Source organism: Trachemys scripta, chromosome 5, assembly GCF_013100865.1.
Source record: "Trachemys scripta elegans isolate TJP31775 chromosome 5, CAS_Tse_1.0, whole genome shotgun sequence".
Taxonomy (NCBI): domain Eukaryota; kingdom Metazoa; phylum Chordata; order Testudines; family Emydidae; genus Trachemys; species Trachemys scripta.
In genome coordinates, this window is record NC_048302.1 from 61844871 (window position 1) to 61868715 (window position 23845).

Consider the following 23845-nt stretch of genomic DNA (forward strand, 5'->3'; position numbering starts at 1 on the left):
TAAGATCAAAAGAGCTCCTGATTGTGGCCCAAGTGCACAATAGAACACTGCTTTGCCTGCTTTACAGCAATGTGGCAGGCTAGCATTGTCCTATTTGGGGTAGAAGTTCAGCAGCAGGAGCTGGCTTTGCAAAATCTCCAAGCCAGTATTCCCTGGCTACTTGGTCTCCAGACCCAGGTGAAACATGGCAGCCAGGGCTGACTCCAACAGCAGCAATGGTGAGGTCTTGCTTTGCCTTATGTCTTTTTTGCCATTTTTTGTATCATAAATGAATAAGTGGATATAACATAATGGTAGCCTGGCTGGAGATGGCTAATCTTTACGAATATTTATTAATCATAATTTATAGTTTTTCTCAGCTCAGGCAGTTTGCTAGGGTACTATAGAGGTAATTAGCAGAGCTGCTTGGGAATTTTATGACTAAACATTCTTTCATCGGAAAATATGGATTAAAAAAACTTTTCACAGAAATGTATCCGTTTCCACCAGACTTTTGTTCAGAAGGTTTCTCAGGTCCAGGATGGAATTTCTGGCCAAAATGAGCAAATGAAAAAATCCACTGTAGAATAGTTCAGTTATTAGGACACTCATGTGGGTCCTTCCTCTCCTGGATTTGGAACAGGGCCTTGAATTTAGTGCCCTAAGTTCTGGGCTCTACAGTTAGTTTCTCTCTCAATCTTTCCACTTGAGGCTGTTCACTTTGTATAAATAAGTAAACATTCATCAGGCCAGAAAGAGACTAACTCTATATCCCAATGGTTAGGGCACTCCACTGTCTGAATCAAGTAGAGAAGGGAGTTGACCCTGAGTCCCCGACATTCTAAGTGAGTACCGTAATCACTGAGCTAATGGCTATCTTGAGGTCACACTCTCTCCTTTTAATTAAAATGTCATTCTATGTTGGAATGAAACATGTCAAAACATCAAAAAAATTTATTAAATGGAATTCATTGTTTTTGGCCAGTAATCAGTTTTCTGAACAACTCCACCTGTTGGCACTGCATTGTGAAGCTAGAAAGATGGGGGAGGGGGTTAAAAATAAGGCACTTCCATGGTTGAAAGATGAGGAGGAATAACTCAGATGCCCACTTCAGAGAAGAAAAAATTACATCTAGGTAAGTAAATTTTACCTCTGGTTTCTTTTCCCTTTTTCAATGTTACCAAACTAATAAATGTGGCCATGGCCCCTTAATTATAAATGCTTTATTAAATGCTTACACAATAAATGATATCAAGTATACACTAAATTATAAAATTCAGAAGGAAGAATGTCCATTCCTGGAGATTCATGACTCTTAGAATAAAACTGCAATTATTTGGCTAAGCATAATCATTGTAAACCTCATAACACAGGTGTTTCTGACAGTGAAGACATAGTTGCATTTACAAGTAACACTTTAAATTACCATTGACATTTCTGAATCACTAGTTGGTGGCTGCTATCTTGATAATTAGTGGCATCGTTTGGCAGACGTTAAAAGAGCTGCTCTTTTATTTCACTTTTATGTCCTTGACCTGCTGCTGCAGTGTATGAACAATAACTAGTTTCAGACTGTGGTGTTGAATGCTGCTTTAAATTGTATGGTGAACTTAGGTTATGCTTGTTGGTGTGAATATGTCACAAAACTTGTCCCCAAAAGTACTGCACATATAACCTTGACCTAGACACTGAGCAAAGAGAAATTAAGGCTGGATATCAGGAAACATTTCCTCACAACGCTGTCTATTACCGTGTGGAACAGTCTTCCAAGAAAAATTGTGGAAGTCCCATCATATGAATCGTTGAAACTAAACTGGACAAAGCACTTGAAAATATACTGTGGGGGGATAAGCCTACACTGACAGAAAGAAGAACAGATGACCTCATAGGTCTCTTTTTACCTCTCATTTTTAGGATTCTGTTATATGATTAGCTTTGCTTGAGGGAAAATTGGGGTTTTACGCCTTTTTTTTTTTCTTTGTCACAACAGGCACACCAAATTAGAAAGTGTGTGTGTGTGTGTGTGTGTGTGTGTGTGCGTGCGCGCAAAGGATTGTGCAACCAAATTTAATGAAGCTCCTGTTATCTATCATACCTGTGGGAAATGTTTTGAAGGTTTTTTTGTTCGTTTTGTTTTTGTTTTGATATAACATGCCTTCTCTGATTTCTCATTAGGAGACAACAATGGATGGTCTCAACAATTTGATAAGTATTTTGCAAAATACAATGAAATGACTTCCTCGCGTGCTTTTGAGGTAAAGACATCGGAGTGCTGTAAGTACTAACAGGAGTTATTCATGTGATTATTACAGTGAGTGCAACATACTGTTCTCTGGGAAATCTTCTTACAACATATTCAGATGCAATGTCAGTCCATTTATAGTGAAATAGATTGAATATCTCATATAGTTTTGATGCATTTATGCAAATTTTAAGTCCATTAATAGTGACTTTCAGGCTACAGTGAAGTTGCTCTCTGAAAAAGATTTAATTCCTCTATTAGAAATATCACAGATACACCAATTATGAAGGCAATATATATTCTTAGAAAGACGCACAAAGTGGAATTACTTGAACCCCACATCTTTCAGAACAAAATGTTAAAAAAAAAAAAAAATCTCAGCCTAGCTTTCCTACAATTTTAAAAAATCCCCTCCTTCTGGGAGAGGGAGAAACCCAGATCCTACATGCTTCTTTTAAAATTTGTAAGCCATTCAGATACTGCAGAGAGCAAGAAGAGACAGATACAGGTTCCTAATATAATTTTGATTAGCAATTTGCTATGAAGTATTATTAGTAAATATGGCACCAAAATGGAAAAATCAGATCCAGATTTTGAACAAATTCAAATTTGGGAGTTTTTAGATCAGGTCTTTTGGGTTGTACCTATCGTTTTCTTGTGATAATTTCAGTAACAGATGAAATCAGCCAATTGCAAGAGGTCCTGCTACTGTATTATCATACCACATTCTGCACTAAATCCTTAGTGACTTCAGTGGGAGTTACATTCAATAAACTGAGGTAGTATATTGCCCATCATTCTTGCCAGTGGGGTCATATTGTATTAGATAGGCCAGGGGTGGGCAAACTATGGCCCGCGGGCCACATCCAGCCCACAGGACCCTTCTGCTGGTCCCCAAGCTCCTGGCCCAGAAGGTTCACCCCAGCCCCTCCCCCACTGTTCCCCCTCGCTCGCAGCCTCAACTCGCTTGCTCCACTGCCGGCCGCAATGCTCTAGGGGGTGGGGCTGTGAGCTCCTGGGGCAGCACAGCTGCAGAGCCCAACCCGACTCAGTGCTCTGTGCTGTGTGGTGGCGGCAGTGGCAGCGCAGCTGCAGCGCCGCCAGACACCGGTGCCCCTGGCAGCGCGCTAAGGGGGCAGGGAGCGGGGGGGGGTTGGATAGAGGGCAGGGGAGTTCGGGGTGGTGGTCAGGGGGCGGGGGTGTGGATGGTGGTTGCAGGGGAAACAGAGGGTTGAATAGGGGCAGGGGGCAGTCAGGGAACAAGGAGAAGGGGTGGTTGGATGGGGCAGGGGTCCCAGGGAGGCCATCAGGAATGAGAGGAGGGATTGGATGGGGCGGGGGTGTGGGGATGGGGCAGGGGTCCCAGAGGGGCTGTCAGGGAACGGGGGGGGTTGGATGGAGCAGGAGTCCCGGGGGGGCAGATAGGAGGTGGGGGCCGGGCCATGACTCCCTCCCCTAACCAGCCCTCCATACAATTTACAAAACCTGATGTGGCCCTCAGGCCAAAAAGTTTGCCCATTCCTGAGATAGGCTCATTCCTCACTATCTGCTCTGTGCAGAGCTAGGATTAAGAGAAGACACAATAATTGAGTTTTGTATCACAGCCACAGAAGGAGGTATAGCAGGTAGCTTCACACCATGGGGAATGAAGAGGAGCAGATATGATTTTTTTTTCACAAGTACTCTGTCAAAAAAAAAATTGATTAACTTTTTCCACACTGGAAACTGTTGAAAAATAAAAGATCTATTATTGAGTGGCTCTGAACTGTACAATTCAATTCCTGCGCCAAGAGGCTTGATCGCCTTCCCTCACTGCAGTAATCACTACTCCTAATATCTTATCCTTTGGAAATGCTAACAGTTATAGAAGAATATAACAAAACAAAGAGAAATTATCAGGGTTGTAACTGTGCAACGAATAGATGACGGTATAAACTACAGGTACTAAAAGGAAAAAGCATCTTGGTACTGCCTGTCAGTTTTTGTTTCATTTAATCAAAACGCGGTTTTGTGCAAACTGACTTAATTGAAAAGCCAGATGTGAAATATGCTGTAGAAAGATTGAGTAAAGATAAATTAAGATTCCTAAATGCGCATTTGATTCAGATTTGGTCTGCTCATTTGCAAGTAAAAGCTCACAATTCTTGTTCACAGATAATTTAACATTAAGTTAGGCCAGGTCTACGCTCAAAAGTTAGGTTGACCCAGCTACATCATTCAGGGGTGTGAAAAACCGACACCTCTGAGTGACGTAGTTATGCTGACTTAACCCCCCAATGTAGACAGCTCTGGTTGACAGAAGAATTCTTCCATCGACCTACCTACTGCCTCTTGGAGAGGTTGATTACCTACACCAGTGGTGGGCAACCTGTGGCCCGCAGCTCCCATTGACTGGGAACGGTGAACCGCAGCCACCAGGAGCAGCGGGAGGCCGTGCAAATGTAAACAAACTGTCTGGCGGCCTGCCAGTGTATTATCCTGACAGGCCGCAGGTTGCCCACCGCTGACCTACACTGATGGGATAACACCTCCCATCAGACTAGGAAGTGTCTACACTGAAACACTACAGTGGTGCAGCTGCAGGGTGGCAGCTGTGCCACTGTAGCAGTTTCAAGTGTAGACAAGCCCTTTGTGTCTGAGCTGGAAAAAAATTGAAAGGTTTGGCCATTCTTGTGAGGGATTATATTAATCTCATTGTTTGGGGCCAACATTTAAAAGGGAAATCTCTCTGTGAGAGCACAGTTGCATGTAAATCAGACAATGGCATGTGCAATTGTCAAACTGGTCCTTGAAATCACAATTCTGCAGCACAAATCACGTGCTTGCATTTTTGGGCCTGACCCTTAAGCCTCCATTTTTCAAAATGTAGCCATTTATGTGAAATTTAAAATATAGAAAAAAAATCTGCTGTCTATTCTGTAAGTTTGCTAAATCTTCTCAAAATATATTTTTTTGTTCTTCTTTATACATCCCGTGCTTTCCATTACATGCTATAATAGTGTGCCATTAAACCTAACACCATGGGTAAGCTAAACATCTTGTGATTGTGTGCAATCATTTGTTAGAGCAAATGATAGAATTTTGTGAGTCAATATTTTTTAAAATATACAAGTACAATGTGTGCACAATCCTGTCTGTATTTATGTACACAATTACTAAATTTATGTACACAAGTGGATATTTAGATATTTAAATGCTTGTTCATGCATGTAGTTACATGTAGTTCATGCTTTAATATGGGCATGCAATGGTGCGCTTTTTTTTGCACATGGGCCAACACCTACTAGTACAACCACTGACATTTTGGTCCTTCATGTGCCACAACCTGCTTTTGGTCACAAAACCTGTCTGCATTTGCAAATCAGGCAGATATCAAAGTTCTGTTACTTGCAACTACAAATTATCTAACTAGCAATTTAGAACTATTTCTAAACTCCATACCACCATCTCAGCACTGCACACGGCTTATGGAAACAAATGAAGTCAGCCCAGAGGACAATTGTTATTTTTCATCCTGCTCCTGAGTTAATCATTGGCCACAATTTTTGAGACTCCAACTCATTTTCTTCTTCTTGGGTTCCTCTATTGAATGTGTTATTAAAAAGACATGTTTTTACTAATATTGTTTATCTCAAATTATACAGACATCAGAAAAAAAAGTAAAAACCGCTAAGGTTTCACAGCACTTTGGAGGGGGCAGAGGGCAACACCACACCAACAAGAGGTCCCGGCATTGCGCTGGAGTCAGACACTATCTCTGGGAGTGAGGGGGAGTGTGCTTGCTGCTATCAGGGGAGATTTTCTAAGTGGCAATTAGGTGTTCAACCCTCATTTACTTTCAGTGAGAGTTGGACACCTACTAGCAATTTGTGCCTTTGAAAATCTCCCCCATGCTCTTAAAAGCCAACAGCATGCTCTTCGTTGGCCAGTGCAGATCTGGGGTCATAGACCTGCCTTCTCTCTGTCCTAGCCTTAGCTAGCACTGCTGGAGGTGCTAGGTCAAAGCACAGAAACTGAGATTATGCCCAGGCAAGGCTCAGGGTGAGTAATAAAGGGATAAGAAATGTTCTTGGACCCATTCTTAGCCCCTTGCACACCTGCACAGAACTCTGTACAGTTTAGCCCAGATAATGTGATACAGACTAAATAAGATGGTGAGGAGTCTAGGAAATCATGGACTTGGGATTTCACAGAAATAGGACCTAAAACAGATAAAACATCCTCCCCACCATATCAGGCCACAATCACAATATCAAGCTCAAAGTTGTGTCCTAAATGTGCTGCTATTGTATTGGACTCAGGAGTCAATATCAATCTTTTAATTATCTGTATTTATATTAGTCACTGTGTTACTAGATCTAAATTAAAGGCATATTTGAGAACCTTAAAACAAAGCATTATCCATTAACCATTTTTCTACCCATCTCTTTTCTCCCCATCCCATCACCTACCTTCTGCCATGACTGCTATCTTCTCTTCATTCAGTGGTTGATTCTGTGCCAGCAGAATGTCTGTGCCGAGGGCTAGAGCTTGACTGTGAAGGTGCCAATTTACGCGCTGTCCCTTCAGTCTCTTCAAATGTAACTCTGATGTAAGTAGAGCAGAACAAGCAGCTTCTTGAACTGAACAATGCTGAATATCAACTGTGCAGACCATCTCATAATTATACCCTTATAATTATAGCCACTTGGTTTAACTGAAACTGGTGTAAACTGAAAGTACAGTATCATTCTGTGTTGACAAGCCTTGTAGTAAAACACTTTTAAACACGGATTACCCCTGCATAAAATAAGAGAAAAGAAATTAAAACACAGTTCAAAGTGTGAGATATAGTGAGTCTGCAGTCAGCAGTTGTTTGCAATAATGCCTCAAATGAGTACAATTTCACCAGCATCAAGAAACACTGCAAGAGAAATAACTCTGTGAATCACATATGCTAAGGACCTCATCCTGAAACCCTTACTTCTGTAGTAGCCTTTACTTATACCAGTAACCTGAAATTCAGGGAAATACCTGTATGAATAGGGGCTTACAGGTAGGAATTTTGCTCACTATCTCATGATAAGAAGTCAGTACAGCAAGATTTAAGATTTGAGAGAGATCTGTAGGATGGCCTGACCATTGGTCCTGGCTTACACACACAAGTCTGAAGCTGTGCTTCCCACTTGGCAAACAAAATGCAGCATCAAACATCCCCAGCTGAGGAATTTTTCTGTAAAGTTTCTTGCTATTTTCAGGACATTAAACTACTTGCAGTGGTGCCTTTAATGGACATGTGGGGCACAGAGGCATATGCTCTGGGGGGTAGGTTTTGTGTGTATTTCAGGTTAGAAATAAACTCAAACCTATGAGATTTATCTTCTGATTTTTGAATTCTTGGTTTGCTATGGTGCCATTTGTCAACAGGGTGTGGACACCAAGTCAGACTCTGTGGTTCTGCAGCTCTGGGCCTGTCATTAATTAGATTGAGAGCAGGTGCAGACAGCCAAGCAACAGTTTCCTGTCTGACAAATTCAGACCATTTCACATGCTTTTACTATGCTCCGCCATATGTAGTCAACTGGGGATCGATCTTGAATGGACTGCAGGTGACATAACATGGTGCCCAAAAGGTTGGGTATGGGGGATGCGAGAGTGCATGCGTGGCAGCAAGCAGGGTTCCTCAGGTCCGCTGCTTTCCCATTGGCTGGGGCTGGGGGATAAGTCTAGCCATGTGGCTCTTGCTCCTTTACCAATCTATTTAAATTCTTCAAGGCTTTTCATAACCCTGTTGCTCCTGCTAGTTGGAGAATTTAAATACATTGGGGGCGGGGGGGCTGTGTAAGAACCAAATGGTCGTCCCTCCCCTTAGCCCATTTTGGTAACAGTAAGGAATTTTTCCCATTGGACCAAACAGGTAGGGGTCTGGTGGATTTTTTCACTTTCCTCATGGATTTTAGAGTATGTCTACACAGCCCATTGCAGTGAGCCTCTGAGCCCAGGTTAACAGACTCACACTTGCGAGGCTCACCCTACAGCACTAATAGTAGCTGTCTAGATGTTGCAACTTGAGCTGCAGCTCAGACTCTGAAGCCTAGGGAAGGAGGTGGGCTTCAGAGCCTGAGTTGCAACTTCAAAGTGCTGTCTGTACAGCTGTTTTTAGTGTGGTAGCATGAGCCCAAGTCTGTCAACCTGGACCGGAGGCTTGCTGCCATGGGCTGCCGCTGGCTGTGTAGACGTACCCATGGAGGCACAGCTGGGTCAAGCAGTAGGACTTGGAAGTTTAACATTAAGAAGATAGGACTTAGCTCGTCACAACTTGCAGCCAGTGTCCAGTGCGGATAAAGGACCAGCTCCCAGAGGTAAATGAGACCTGGAATGTCACTGGTGGACCTTGTGCCTAAAGTAATAAGGGAGACCTGAAGTCTTTGTAGATTGAGGTCTGCCCTTACTAACCTCTGTTCACCCTTCACGCAGGGGGAGGCAGAGAGGATCCAGAAGCAAATTGAGTCCTAAAGGTAGTGCTGGGCATGTATACCCTGAGCTATAAGTTATTTGGTGGGAGCCCTGTAGCCCCACACTGGAAGTGTGTTACATCAGAATGAGGGGCGGCCACATATCATCCCTCCCCAGTGTTAAATTAATAAAGTTGTAGCCTGCTGCTTAAATCCATCCCGTGTATCTGCTGTTCATTTGCCTGCACGTTCTGATCAATCTAATGCTGTAAGACATTGCCCTGCAATTTACTCCTGAACAGAAGTCATAGAATTATCACTTTATTTTAAAAAGCTGTTCCCAGCCCTCAAATTTTGTTACAAACTAATGACAATCCATAATCAGGTAATCCCAGAGCCAACTCTTCTTCTAGACAGTTTTAAATTCTGTCTTTATATGTGGAAGTTTCATTCACATCTTGAAGGAAATACTGTGCCTGCTAATTTTTCAGTTTAAAAACCAGCATGAAGGCCAGGCTAGCGGGGCCTTTGGTGCTAGAGACACAGTTTTTATTAGTTCTTATCCCTTATTCATGAGGTCAGCAGAGAGTGAGTGTGCCTGTGGAGACAGCTCACTCTACCCCCAAGAAATGGATTGTTTCACATCATTTAACAGTAACCTTCCCTGATGGTTAAGGAGTGCTGCATTAGTGAGCTGTGAAGGGAATCCAGACAAATCTTAAACTGGAAGGACAATGGCTATGATATGCATCATTGAGAGCGGTTTAAAGTAGGTGAAAAAAATGAGTTCTCAGAGCTCAAGCAGAGACATAGAGAGGTTTTCATTATCTGTGTAATTAAAATGGCTTCACCCTGTGATTCCCAGCTGTTGATTATTGTCTTCTGTAATACAAGAGACTTGGGCCAAATTATAGAATATCAGGGTTGGAATGGACCTTAGAAGGTCATCTAGTCCAAACCTCCCTGCTCAAAGAAGGACCAATCCCCAGATAGATTTTTGCCCCAGATTCCTAAATGGTCCCCTCAAGAATTGAACTCACAACCCTAGGTTTAATAAGCCAATGCTCAAACCACTGAGCTATCCCTCCCTGTCCCAGTCTCTTGCTCCCTAGGCCAGAGTGCTGCAATGGTGACAAATTTAGCTCCAAGTGCCTCATGTCATAAAACAGCCACCCTTCAAACTGATTTAAGGAGCAGCGATGACCAGGACCCAAAGTGAGTCCCTTCTAGTCGTCTTTGGCCAGAAGGATAGTAGCTGTTATGTGAGAACGTGAGTGAGAATGTGAGTGAAAGTGAAGGGAACACTGAAGAGTTCTCAAGGCTGAAAAGACTACCTCCCCTCTGAGAGGGAAAAATACTATCCTACAATGAACTGGAACTAATTTGCAAACTGGACACCATTAAATTAGGCTTGAATAAAGACTAGGAGTGGATGGGTCATTACACAAAGTAAAAACTATTTTCCCATGCTATTTTTCCCCTACTGTTACTCACACCTTCTTGTCAACCGTTTGAAATGGGCCATCCTGATTATCACTACAAAAGTTTTTTTCTCCTGCTGATAATAGCCCACCTTAATTGATTAGTCTCATTAGAGTTGGTATGGCAACACCCATTTTTGTCATGTTCTCTGTGTATATATATCTTCCTACTGTATTTTCCACTGCATGCATCCGATGAAGTAGGTTTTAGCCCACGAAAGCTTATGCCCAAATAAATTTGTTAGTCTCTAAAGTGCCACAAGTGCTCCTTGTTCTTTTTGCTGATTCAGACTAACACGGCTACCACTCTGAAACCTATCCTACAATGCTGATCCAAGAGCTCTACTTGTAATTTTATGTATTGCCCTATGAAAGATTCTTGATCCACTACGCAGTTCTCATTCCTGGGTCTACAGGGCTTATATTGTTAGGGTATGTCTACCTCGGAGCTGGAAAGTGTGATTTTCAGCTAGAGATATATCCACACCAGCTATGATGGAGCTAGCATGCTAAAACTAGAAGTGTAACCCCGGTGGCGCAAGCAGCAGGAGGGCATAACCACCTGAATACGTACCCCTCTGAGGCACCAGATTTGCATTCAGGCTGCTAGCCCCTCCCACTACTTGTGCTGCTGCAGCTACGCTTCTGTTTTTAGCATACTAGCTTGATCAGAGTCCGTGCTATGTCTCAAGCTGGAAATTACACCCTCCCGCTCCAGTGTAGACATACCCTTAAGCTCTTTCAGTAAGATTAGCTTTGCCACTTGAATTGCATCTTTCAACTACTGCATAATGTGCAGCTGCTATGAGTTTATATATAGAAAGGGCTTGGGGGAACAGTGCTTATAAAAATCAAACCAAAATCCTGCCCAGAAATGTAAGATAAGTGACACCCTGTCCCCCTTCTAAACAATCCCTTCCCCTTTCCCTTCCAAACCCATCCCTGGTTTAACTCCTTTGACATAAATGGATTCCAGTGATCTAATATGATGCAGAGGCAGGAGAGGAGGGTATACAACAAAAAAAATCCCTTCTCCATTTAGTTTTCAAAACACACACGTACTGGCATATAGGGTAACCTTACTGGAAATATTTAACTTATTATAGAAATTTCTGCCAACTAAAACATGGTGCAAATTCATTAGATCAAAATGAAGTTAGCAGAGTTATACTGGGGATAAATTTGGCCTACTTAGTGTATTTACAGAATAATTTTTTTTTCCAGGTCCCTTAAACGGAATCAGTTAAGAAAGCTTTCTGCTGATAGTTTCAAGAAGTACCAGGACCTTAAAAATCTGTAAGGAATCATTTTAACCTAAAATCTTAAATAAGAGCAAACTGTGATAAGGCAATTTTATGGCTTACTGACAAAACTCTGATTATACTAAAAAAAATCTACTGTTTCTTACCTTTAGCTGAAATTTTCAATCATGCAAGTTATTTTTGTTCAAATAGCCTGATGTGGCTTCCATCCCTTTGTTGCAGCCTAAACTTTCTGAACATTACATTTTTATCATTTTTTTTGTACATTAGAAAACTAATAATAATGTGGATCTTAACATCTATCGCATCTTAAGGAAATTAAATTTATAATAGACAGCAATTCTATCAGAAGAAATGAAAGAAAACTGATAGAGTTTCATTCAATATTCTGAAAGTTTGCAAAGTAAAAGACATTCCTTGTCATGAAAAGACTCATTCGTGTCTTTGAGAACATTTTATTTTTTTTTTATGAATCACATTTCTGAGCCTTTTGGTGATGACTACTACCTGGTGACTACTACCACAAAATGGCTTATATCACAACCAAAACCTTTTGATTGAATTATTTCTTGTATATTACTATAGGTGTTCTGTATACATTTCATTGTTTTAAAAAATCCCAGTCCTTTTATGAGGGTGAATCATGAAAAATAAGGAACAATTGAGAAATAAAGTGTGAAAGCATAGGACCACTTATCATTGTTGCCAGCTCAAGACATGTAATATTTTTCTTCGAACATTCTTGGATTCTAACTTGAATTCTGAGGTTGTGCAGCACCATCTTGTGTTCACAAACTTAAGTACAATTTAGATCTCAAACTAAAAAAGTTCTGTAAACAAAGTGACTTGTTTCATTAAAGGAAACGTATACATGAAACATTTGCTTACAGAATTTAATTCCTTTCATTTACTTCTGATTCACAAGTGTGGGTTTGCTAAGGGATCCCTTCATCTCTCACAAATTGATAAGACCTTTTTGGAGCCAATCCTGTTTCTTTTGCAGTCAATGTCAAATCTCCCATTGATTTCAACAGGAGCAGGATTGAATCCTTTATTTGATTTTGTTGAAAACATTTATTTTTTTTTACAACAAATAAAATATTGTATAGAGAAGGGAAGCATGCTTTTTAAAATCAAATACAAGTCTAACATCTTATCCCCAAAAGTAATGATACTGTATGTAATATTTTGAAACTCAGTTCATTAATTGCAAAAGAGATGGAGAAAAAAGGGGGGGGAAAGTATGCATAATACTTTGTTAACAACAATCAGCAAGTTTCATCATACATTTTGATTAAATTACCGTAAAATGCAACTCTTTGACAATTGTCCCATATTATAAATAGAAATTCCAGCAAAATGTTTTAATTGACCTTTGCTGCTGGCCTAATTAGAATGACATCAACCCCACAACTGTCTATATACATCAATATAAACAAACCACTGCATGCACTCCATTATACCAGTTCTGTAGTTTTATCTGCAGAGGCAGATCCTGCACCCACGCAAGCCTGTTGACTATAGTAGGATTCTGCACAGGCATAAATGTCTCCTCCTTACATAGATCAGATTGCAGGATTAGGGATGAAATCAGGAGGCAGCATGCATGCACTGGTTCATTTATAATGAATGCAAAGCCAGTCAGGTGTTTGTTTTGGCTGATTTTGAATTATCACTGCAGTAATGTGTTATTTTTTAATGTAAATACGCTTTTTGAAATCTTTAAGATAAGGCCAGTCATGTGAAATAACTGTTGTGAGAGTTTAATTTTAAGACCTAGCCGTCTTGACAGCATCCTTTTAAATAACATATGTATCTTGGTTTGAAATTTAGTTGATAAGTTTGGGGATCTTTTTGCATTTGCATTTTTAAAGAATGAATTGTTGTCATTATTATATCTTCTCAGGTTTCTTCAGAATAATAAAATCAGAGCTGTATCAGAACATGCTTTCAAAGGATTATACAACCTGACAAAACTGTAAGTATTACCACTGCAGTGCTGAAGCAATGCGGAATGGGGCAACTTTTGAAAACAGCTATACATTTCTCTCTCAGTTATTGTGGACCTTAAATAATTCTGAAATGGCCCAAATTCTGAACTCCAATTCACTGAGCACTTATTCTCACTGAAAACTTCAGAGGATTTGGACAAGTGGTAGCAAGGTTATTTGACAGGAAAGTACCCTTAAAATATTTCATGGATCCTGTAGTCCGTTCCTATTCCCAAAATTTGCTGTTTCAGAAAGAAAAAGAGGAAACCTCAGTGATTTTAAATGCCAGCTATCCTGGAGCCAGTCATTATGGAATTAAGAACCAGGAATGAAAACAGTAGGGCTGCCATGTTTAATTTGAGATAATTGAAAACTCTTATTTTCCTGGAGAGAAGCAATTACATAAGGAAAGGACCCTTGTTTCTTATTGTGCAGCAGATTTTACAAAAGATGACTCTTCCAATTTAAAAATACTTTTGGCCAGTGAGTGAGATCGTAGAAAAAAATAAATCCGTGTACTGAAATCACTTAAAAGGTAAATTCCAAAGCTGTTATTACCCTTATTCTTTGTATTTTTTCACCCTAATTTTGGATGATCATTTATTATTACTACTACTCCAGACAATTTGCAGCCCCACTCTTTATTTTTCAGTCTTTTCCAGTTATTCCAGTATCTAAAACCTATGCCTAATGACCTATGACCTGTGAACTTGCTCCCATTTTAGTCAATTTTAGTTTTGCCATTCATTTCAGTGGGAGCTGAAGCAGGCTCCAAATTCTTCTGATGCAGGGAGGATAGCTAGAGCCTACTGTGTTTTCTAATAGAAAGGATGAAGATGTTCTAGATGATCATTGCCAAAAAGCTCCAAGTGGCCGTTGTTTCACTGTCCATGCAGCCATATCATTAATCAGAATGCCAGGCTGCTACCATGGCAAACACTAGCGTCCTGAAAGAGACAAAGGGTCAGTATGTGATCACAGTCACACAAAGATAAATGTTTTTATTGTTAACAATGGAATCTCTTGAGGATGCAATTTAATAATACTGTTGGGAATAATAAAGGAAAATCTTAAAATTCTTCTTCACTCCTCTAACATTGATTAGAGAGTCTATCGTTTTTTATCTTTATTGATCTTTTTTCAGGTATCTGAGTTACAACAAGATAACCTTTTTAAAGCCTGGTGTCTTTGAAGATCTGCATAAGCTTGAGTGGCTGTACGTACTGTTCTTAGTTTTGGATAGATTTTCTCAAGAAATAGTTAAGTTAACACAAAGAAATATTTGTATCTTTTTTTATTTCTTTGTATTCAACATGGTAATTAAGGGAATCCTTCTACTCCCAGTATGTAAAAACTCCCAGTGACTTTGGAAGCAGAATTGAACCCTAGAACTTTAATGGCTCTGTTATAGCTTATTTTTCAGTAATACACACAGTTATAAATAAGTAACTGATTAACACAAAATAATACATAAAATAAATCAGATACTCCAAAATGACAGAAATGGAGCACTTCAGAATGGAATTTCTTGGACAGTCCTTTGCCTGTATATGGTGCTTCACATCCCACAGAGGAGATGACATTCATAATATGAAATCCTGACAATATTACTGCTTCTTCTGGCAGTAGGATTTGAAAAAAATAACATTGAGATTTGAGGACATTAATTACATATCTGTCTGTGTGATGAAGAATGACTGACAAACTTTTACTGTGCGTGTTCAATTGCAGGATTGTCTCAGGGATGTTTTGATGTACTACTACTTTGAAGAAATTCTCTGTACGGTGTCAAAGTTCTGATGACATTGTTTTAAAAGTTGACAAGAAAATTGCTCTTGTTTTTAAGTTTAAAAAAAATCTTTCAAACAATCATGTGAACTGCATTGGAAAAGGAGTTCTCATGTAATTTGATGAAACTTCAATACTCTACCTCAATATATCACAGTATGCTAATTCAATATTCTTATGCAGTTTGAATGGGTATTTGAATAATGCCACTTCAGGGTACATTATCTTTTGTAGTGTCTGTCCGTTTCAGACCCCACTATTTTATCAGTCTGATATACTATTTGTTCTGATTTACAGGATAATTGAAAATAACAAGATCAATCAGATCTCTCCACTAACATTTCATGGACTCAACTCACTTATTCTCCTGTAGGTATTAAAATATGAATTAAATGCAATATTTAAAAAAGAGAATAGACGAAAACTAATGTGTGTTTATAAGATTTGTTTGTCAAGCTATATTGTCAACTCTCTCCAGTAATGGAGCTTATTTTGGGAGAACTGAGCCCCATCCCCCTCCAAAACCTAGCTTTTTCAGTCTTTTTATATGCTAAAGTACATGAGTCCTGTATTAGTCCGCTAAACTCAGAAGGACCAGAAGTGAGCTCTGTGTCCTTGCTTTTCAAAAGACACATAGGAAACCAATCAGGATGCACTTAATTCTTTACATTTGGCCATATCTACGCTACAAATTTGTGTTGACCTAAATTACGTTGGTATACAGCTTCCGCAGTTATTACATTGCTTGTGTGTGTGCACACTTGGCTCCTTGTGTCAGCGGTGTGCATCCTTACCAGGAGTGCTTGTATCGATGAAGAGTGCAGTGCACCATGAGTAGATATCCCACTGTGCAAATTGCCACCATGGAGTGCAGGGTCTTTGGGAAGTTTTTGCAAAGCCTGAGGGGACTGAAACAAGTCAGACAGGAATTACTGGGATCATGGTGTCAACTTTACATGATACAGTGTTCTCCATTCCATAATTTCATCTGCATCCCATAATTTTCACACCTTCTTTTCAAAATCCCACAAACCCATGCATCCCTCCTCGCTGACAGAAACATAGTGCCTGCAAAACTCTGCACTATTCTCATGAGCATTGCAAGCAGAGGGCTCATGGTCAGCTGGGAAGTTACACTCTGCAGTAGAGGGCTGCTAGATGTGATTAGCAAGCCGGGCAACCAGGAAAAGGAATTTCAAAAATTTGTGGGGCTTTAAAGGACAGGGAGGGCTTCCTGTCACCAGACCCCTGGGCAATGGAGTTCACAACGGTGACCAGAATGATGAGTGTGGGTTATTATGGGACAGCTGCTGGAGACCATTAACAGTTGATATAAGTAACACAGAATCTACACTCTTACTGTGTTGAACTTATTACATCAATTGTGACTTTACACTGCTCGGGAAGGTGGTGTTATTAAGTTAACATAGTGAGGCACTTACGTTAGCGGGAGCAGCCTCATAAAGTCAGTCATATATCATATCCCGAACTATCAGCTGGATAATTTGGGACCCAATAAAAACATGGGTACTGACAAACTATGGAGAGAAGAGAGAGAGAGAGAGAGAGAGAGAGAGAGAGATTTGTTTGTATCCATTTTGGAGGGGAACAGTGATATCAACTTCTCAATAGCTTTGCATTGCATACAGTTTCATGGAAACTATGGTTTTCAGTAAATTGTATCTTATTCCAAGTTTATTGGACTCAATGACTTCAATATTCTGGGATATTCACATACTTTGTGGAAACTTACAGTAAGAAATAAATGTTTCCTTAGTAAAACCTAGCTTTATTTGATTAAATTCTTATACATCTTTACCAACCTTCTTTTGTTCAATATCTTTCTCACACATTTAAATCATTTGATAATGTTTTCCAGTACATAGTGCTTTGTGATATTTTAGTTCTAGGCTATTTTATATCCATCACAATAAGATATTTAGTAACATTCTCCTCCTTTATCTTATAATTGGGAATCTAACAGGTTTTAGGGAAGGGCCTGGATCTTTTCACCTCCACCCTCTCTATTCTGTCCTGACACAGATTTTAAAAGGCCAGAATCTTCTCCCACCAGTGTAAATCCAAAGCAACTCAATTGAAACCAATGTGAGAAAAGACTATGGCCAATTAGGTAATAATCATATTATGTATCTATGCAAATCTCAAATGCTGCTGAATATAAACAAGGACCCAGCCCTGCTGCTATTGATTCAATGGGAAAATGATCAGATTCTAGGTTTAATTTCAAAAAGATAAATGGGGCCAGATTTACATATATGCTTCAGGTGCTTTGTGCTGCTCCAGTGATGCAAGGCAGCCAGAGTGTACCAGTGAATCTGTCCCAACGTCTGCAAAAGATTTCCCTTTCCCAAGTCAGTCATTTAGTAATTCAAAAGATGATAGGATTACACCAGTGCTCATAACAAAATACACTGAAGTGTTTTTAATCATTGTACTATCTCTAACAATATGAAAAATGAATAAATTCTGCCTACCTTGTACTGAGAAGAAACAAAACTGTAAAAGGGGCTGGGGCATTATTTTAACATCAATTGCTAGCGATACTGTTTTTCTTTTTCCAGAGTGCTGATGAATAATTCTCTTGCGCGTTTGCCTGATAAACCTCTTTGCCAACACATGCCCAGGTTACATTGGCTGTAAGTCTTTATTTTACAAAAAAAAAAAAAATCACCTTTTGTCTTCTTTAAATCAGTGTCATTCCATGACACTTTTTACCAGGGTAATACAAGGGAGGGGAATGATGCTGCAGAATAGACAATCCCCATTTCATGCCAACCTAACTAGACTGACTTCCTGAGGTGTGTTGAATTCTGCTAGGAGAATATTGCAGTTATGGTGAGCGGGCAACTACATTATGGTTGTATCCTGCTGGAAGCACTAGAGACCAGGGGCTCCCTGAGTTCTTTCCCCCTCGAGACCACTCAATCACTGCCATTAGGGCAGTCATAATTTGACTCTCAGATTTTGAAAACAAAAAGAGTTAGTCTATAGTACCTGTCAAAACCTGAGTTCAGGATTCAGATTTTCACCCACCTGAGTTAATGACACTGCTATCACCTAAAGCAGTTCAGGGTGTGCTAAAAAATGAAACATCCAAGTATTATTATGCTTTGTGCAGCCCTAAGGTTCTGCTGAGGTTTCCCTTTAATAAATAATTACTTCAAAGTAGCTATCTGATTGAAGTTAACTTTTTTCAGTGATAGAATGTTTTGGTTTTATCTCCTAGGGACTTTGAAGGCAATCATATACATAATTTAAGAAATGTCACTTTCATCTCCTGCAGCACTCTAACTGTACTGTAAGTAATAGCACATTCTATGCAGCCAGAATGAGCAGTGTTTATGATGAACAACTGTTACATAATGCACAATGTCCGACATCAAGTTTCCGAAATATTGGTTGGTGCTTAGAACTGATGGAGATTATTAAAATGCTAAATTTTAATTATACACAACAAAGTAGAACTATTTTATGAACATATGGTAACATTCACCACCAATGAATGCAGCATAACTCCATTTCAGTGAGTTTGACCGATAGTATCAAATACCAAGATTTAGAAACTAAATGTAAAAGAAAAAAAATTCTACCACATGAGCTAACCAGATTCAAGGATAATATCATTCGGTCAGGTTGCTGATCCGAGACATTGTAGAATCTCCCCAAAGCTTCCTCAGAGCCATTGCAATCATCTTCACAATTCCCCTTCACTCCCTTCTGATGCTGTTGATGAGCCTCTGGACTGCTCTCTGCCTATTGTTGTCACTTTCTCATCTCTTCTGCACTTCTCTCTCTCAGCTGTCTCTTTCCTACACAGCTCTCCCCTGATTATTCCTTGTGTATTGGGAGGTTTTGGGTGAACAAAGAATGTAGGCTCTAGTCCTTGATGGTTGAATTTCTCAGAAATATCAGGTTTTGGAGTTGGACTTTCACACTTTTTGCATAAAACGTGTGCTTCAGTCACATGCTCAAAAATGTCATGAATTTTCAAATAACCAAAACTTAATGCCATCATACTGTCACATGGCATACAAAATATCAAGATATTTGACATTTCTGAATAACTTTAGTTGTCAGTAGATGCAAATACAACTGAAAGAGCATATAGCATATATATATATGCTTATACATTCATATTAAAATTGTTTATAGAATATTACAATTTATGAACTTTTAATAACTTGGCATATTTTTAATGTACTGAACAATTAAGTAAGATATGAAACATTGTTTAAAACAAGATGTAAATTAAAGACAGAATGTGCAAAATTATATAGAATGTAATCAATTACTTGATTATGTATCACAGTCTTCTCAGAAAACAAACACATTTGAGGAAGCATAAGTTTGATTTTATACTTTCAGGGTGATGAGAAGAAACAAAATCAGCTCCTTAAATGAAAACAGCTTTTCCTCTCTCCAGAAGTTAGATGAATTGTAAGTTGATTTTTTTAAATCAAAGAACAGTTGAATAATTTAGATTATTTAAATTGTGAAGATGTACTATATGTATTTGTCAGTAATTCTGCTTTCATATAACAAGCTCTAGAGAAAGCATCAAACTTCACAGGCATTCAGCATATGAGATAGTAGATCATTTCAATAAAATACGTAATCCAGGAGAAACAGCGTTCTGGTGTCTGCCTACAAGGGCATTGTGTTTCCTGAATAAGGACAAGGCATGTCACAGAGGATATGTCTACTAGCACCCATATGCCAGCAATAACACAGCTGCATGAGGTTAAATCAGTAATTTAATTAGGCCCCCCAAGCATTTTTACCACCAGTGAACAGGAAAGCAGCTGACCAAGAAGAATCTGTACTGTGAGCCCATCCCAGATTTGGGTTCCTCATTTGATGCAAATTCTCTGGCCAACTACTACCCAGTATCTAATCTTCCATTTTGGGTTAACATTATGGAGAAGATAGTGCTGACACAACCCTCAAAATATCTGGTTGCCTTCTATCTACCTGACTTTTGTCAGTCATGGGAGGGGCCTGGCTACAGCACTGATTCTGTTCTGGTCACATTGGTAGATGATTGTCTCGTGTGATAGATAAAGGTCAGGGGCCAAATTCTCTATTCATGTAACTGGATGTATCTCCATTGACTTGAAGAGTTTGATTTGATATATTACTCGTTAGTTAACTTAATGATTTGGGGAAACTGCTGGGATTTTTTTAAATGTTGCATTTTTTAAATTATGTCAAAGCATGCAAATCCTATTGCCCAGTATAGGCATATTTTTAATCTTTGTTATAGCTACATTATTAATAAGTGCTAAATATTATTATTAAAAACTAGATGTAAGAAATAATGCATCCATTAGGACATTTTTTTAAAATCCATTTTAGTTGCACAATGCATAAGAATTTTATTCCAAACCAATTAACTACCATAAGTAAGGAATTAAAGTGGAAACTGACTAAACATTTACTGTAAATGTAATTGAAATGGTCTTAGCCTATTAACTGAGAAATTAGATTATTTGGTTAGTTTAGGCAGGAAAAATCCTTTGATATTTCTGTCCAAGACCATAAATTAATCAATTGGGGAGGAGATGGGGAACTGGAGAAAAGAAGCAGCACCAAAGAAGAGAAAATGAAAAGATAATTAAAATCAAAGCAAAAGTGAAGTAAAAAATAAGACCTGTGAGTATTATATGGTCTCATATAGTCTGAGGTCTCTATCTTTCACCCTTTGCTTTAACATCATTCTTTTATTTTCCAGGTTTCTGATAACCTATATAACAACCTATAATTTGAGTTGACAAATGGACTCAAAATTATGGACCTCTTTACGTTATTAATGCTTCTTGTCATAATGAAGAGAAACCACTAACAACAAATTATATTATATCTGTGATTGTTTCCACAGAGACTTGGCTAGCAACAAGATTGAATCACTTCCTCCATACCTATTTAAGGATCTGAAGGAGCTCTCACAGCTGTAAGGCTTTATAATAACTCTTCCTTATACTGTGTGCTATTGTACATTATTCATTTGAAATGATAGGTTCAGTCATCCAGTCCAGGAAGCAAAACCAAGAAAGTCATGTTCATATCTGAGTTTTACCTGAAAATGCCAAACTTAGTCTGAAATGCGATTTTAAAAAAAGATTATGTACAAAATAATTGCATAAAAGATGCATAGTATCATGATTGTCCAAAAAGAGCAATTATTTAAAATTATTCCTGCCAATATATTGTTAGTATTTTTAATAACTCGATTCCATTACTCAGCACACAGAAAATGAATATGCCATTTAGAATGAGAGATCTTATGGACTTCAACAGTAGCTCAGCATGTGACAGGAATTGGCCCTAAGAATATATTTTAGGAATACACTTTTTCCTCGAGTATTGAATCTACTGTTAAAATGACACATTTTCTCTACCGGAATCTATTGGTTTCTGTGGTTTATGCTGCTATGATTCTGTTTTCTATGTATTACAACCTGAAATATAGAAATCTGCCTCTGTGCTTGACCGCAGAGCTGCAACAAGAGTCAAGAGAGAGGTTACTACAAAATAAAAAAAACACTCTTCATATTTGTTTGATCTTTGTATCCAAATGTATAAACCCTGCTGCTGGGCACTATCATGAGCTGTTCCATTGACTTCATGGACTCCTGACTTCAGTATAGCCATTCACTATATCAAGTATCACACCCAAAAACAGATGTTTGCAAGATCAGGCCCTGTGTGTGGTGGTTGCCTGAATCTAAAATAGAAGTAATCTAGACAGTTTTGTTCTTTGTGCATGGAAAATATAACAGCTCTGAAAAGGCTGACAGACCAATGAGAGAAAAAGACACAAAGTGAATAACACCAGGAAATTAGTGGAAGAATATTAAAAAAATATTTAAGCAGGGATGGACTGAGATTAAACCAAAAATGTAGTGCCCAGACCTGTTTGTATATTTCTGTGGGGTGGTTTATTTACAAAATGTGGAAATCACTTTGGAATTATATTATCCTAATCATATTTGCTTATCTGTAAAGATTGGTGGAGTCAAAATTTAAAGACATTTTCAGAGCATGATTCTTCTCATTCTGTCCTGCTTTAGGGCCAAATTGTGACTTTTAAACCATGGGCCACATTAGAGAGGATTAGTATGAACTGTGCAGTAATAAAAGGGATCCCTCAGAGAACTGTTATTCTTGTATCCTCCCCATTGACATTCACCTTTTTAATGTATTTCTGTGGTGAAAGACAAGATGTATAGTATCCTATATCCAGCTAGATCAGGTCCCACTGTAACTGGGTTGATATAATGCAACACAATGAAATTCTCATTCTGTTTCATCAAAAATCTACATAAATACCTTTAATCAGGAGTAGGTATTCTTTTAATGTCTTCCCCTCACACTGTGTCCTTGGTAAGGGCCAGCACCATGCAGTGGTGCACATAAAACTGGAGAGACTGGGTATAAGACATTACTCCTGCAATTACTGTAGGGGACATCAGGAGGACAGCAAAAAATTGTGAGGTACACACACATACACATACATATAAATACTCAGAGTGGCTGTGCCTGATACTAATTTATATTATTTTATTCTATTGCCCTCAAGTTTCTTTCTCAAGTCACATAAATGCATGTAAAAAAGATGCATTTTAGAGACTAGGGGAAAAAACCTGTGACTTATTTTTTAAATTACTTCTGAGGGAATTCTGCACCACTGTGCATGCGCAGAATTTATGTCCCCCACAGATTTCTTTGCTTCCCCACAGAAAAATGACTTTCTGATGGAAGCAAAGGGAAGCCACAAGAGCGCTCATACTACCCTCCCCAGTAGTATGTTTCAGGTGCCCAGGGCAGCTGGCAGTGAGGTAAATCACTGTGGGGCAGGAGACGGGACTGGAGAAGACCTGGCTGGTGGCTCCTACCCTGCGCTGGGCTCAGCTGCTAGTCCTGGCTGGGCTGGGGAAGACCAGACTTCCTCTTCCTCTGCACAGCATCTGGGGCCATGTTAGACCTACCCCCAGATTTCTCCCCCTGGCTGAAGCAAGCTCTCTCCTCTCCCCCCCACTCCCCCACCCCCGCTGACTTCCTGCACTCGTCGCTCCTCAGCTGCAGGGGGAGGGATCACTGTACATGGAGCTGTACATCCACTCAACCCCATGCACTCAACCCCATGCATCCAGACCCCCTCATACCTAGACCCTCCTGCTGAGCCTCACCACCACCCCCCACACCCAGAACCACCACCCCCGATGAGTCCCACTCCCCCTGCAACTGCACCACCCTGACAAGCTACCTGCACTTGAATCCCCACCCTAGTGAGACCCAAACAGCTGCACATGGCTCCCCACCCCACTGAGCCTCACTTCCCCAGCATCTTGAACCCCCCACTGAACCCCCCCACACACACCCAGACCCCCTGCCAAGCTCTATCCCCCCCACACGCTGACCTCTCCCTACTGAGCCCCAACCACCTTCACCTGGCCCCCCCTGCAGAGTCCCATTGCACCCAGAACCCCCCAACAAGCCTCTGTACATCCACACTAAGCCCCCCCCACACACATTTGGATCCTGCATTGCTGAGCCTGCTCCCACACACACACACACACACCTGGTGCACTTGGCACAAAGAGGCAGGGACCTGGGGTGTTTCTGGGGCAGACCTGGTCTTTGCGC

General features: G+C 39.8%; 1 protein-coding gene across 4 annotated transcripts in view; it reads left to right on the plus strand.

Annotated features, from left to right (window-relative positions):
• RXFP1 (relaxin family peptide receptor 1) overlaps window positions 1–23845 on the plus strand; it is a 75546-nt gene that overhangs the window by 39768 nt on the left and 11933 nt on the right. For 3 of the 4 annotated variants that reach the window (XM_034770908.1, XM_034770906.1, XM_034770907.1), the window contains 10 exons: window positions 2156–2254; window positions 6708–6813; window positions 11362–11433; window positions 13306–13377; window positions 14535–14606; window positions 15476–15547; window positions 17761–17835; window positions 18426–18497; window positions 19565–19636; window positions 21078–21149. In XM_034770908.1, coding sequence (XP_034626799.1) covers window positions 2212–2254; window positions 6708–6813; window positions 11362–11433; window positions 13306–13377; window positions 14535–14606; window positions 15476–15547; window positions 17761–17835; window positions 18426–18497; window positions 19565–19636; window positions 21078–21149 — 728 coding nt within the window. In that variant the 5' untranslated portion in view covers window positions 2156–2211. Of the gene's footprint in view, window positions 1–2155; window positions 2255–6707; window positions 6814–11361; window positions 11434–13305; window positions 13378–14534; window positions 14607–15475; window positions 15548–17760; window positions 17836–18425; window positions 18498–19564; window positions 19637–21077; window positions 21150–23845 lie in introns of those variants that run through there. The other variant, XM_034770909.1, reaches the window with a different exon arrangement.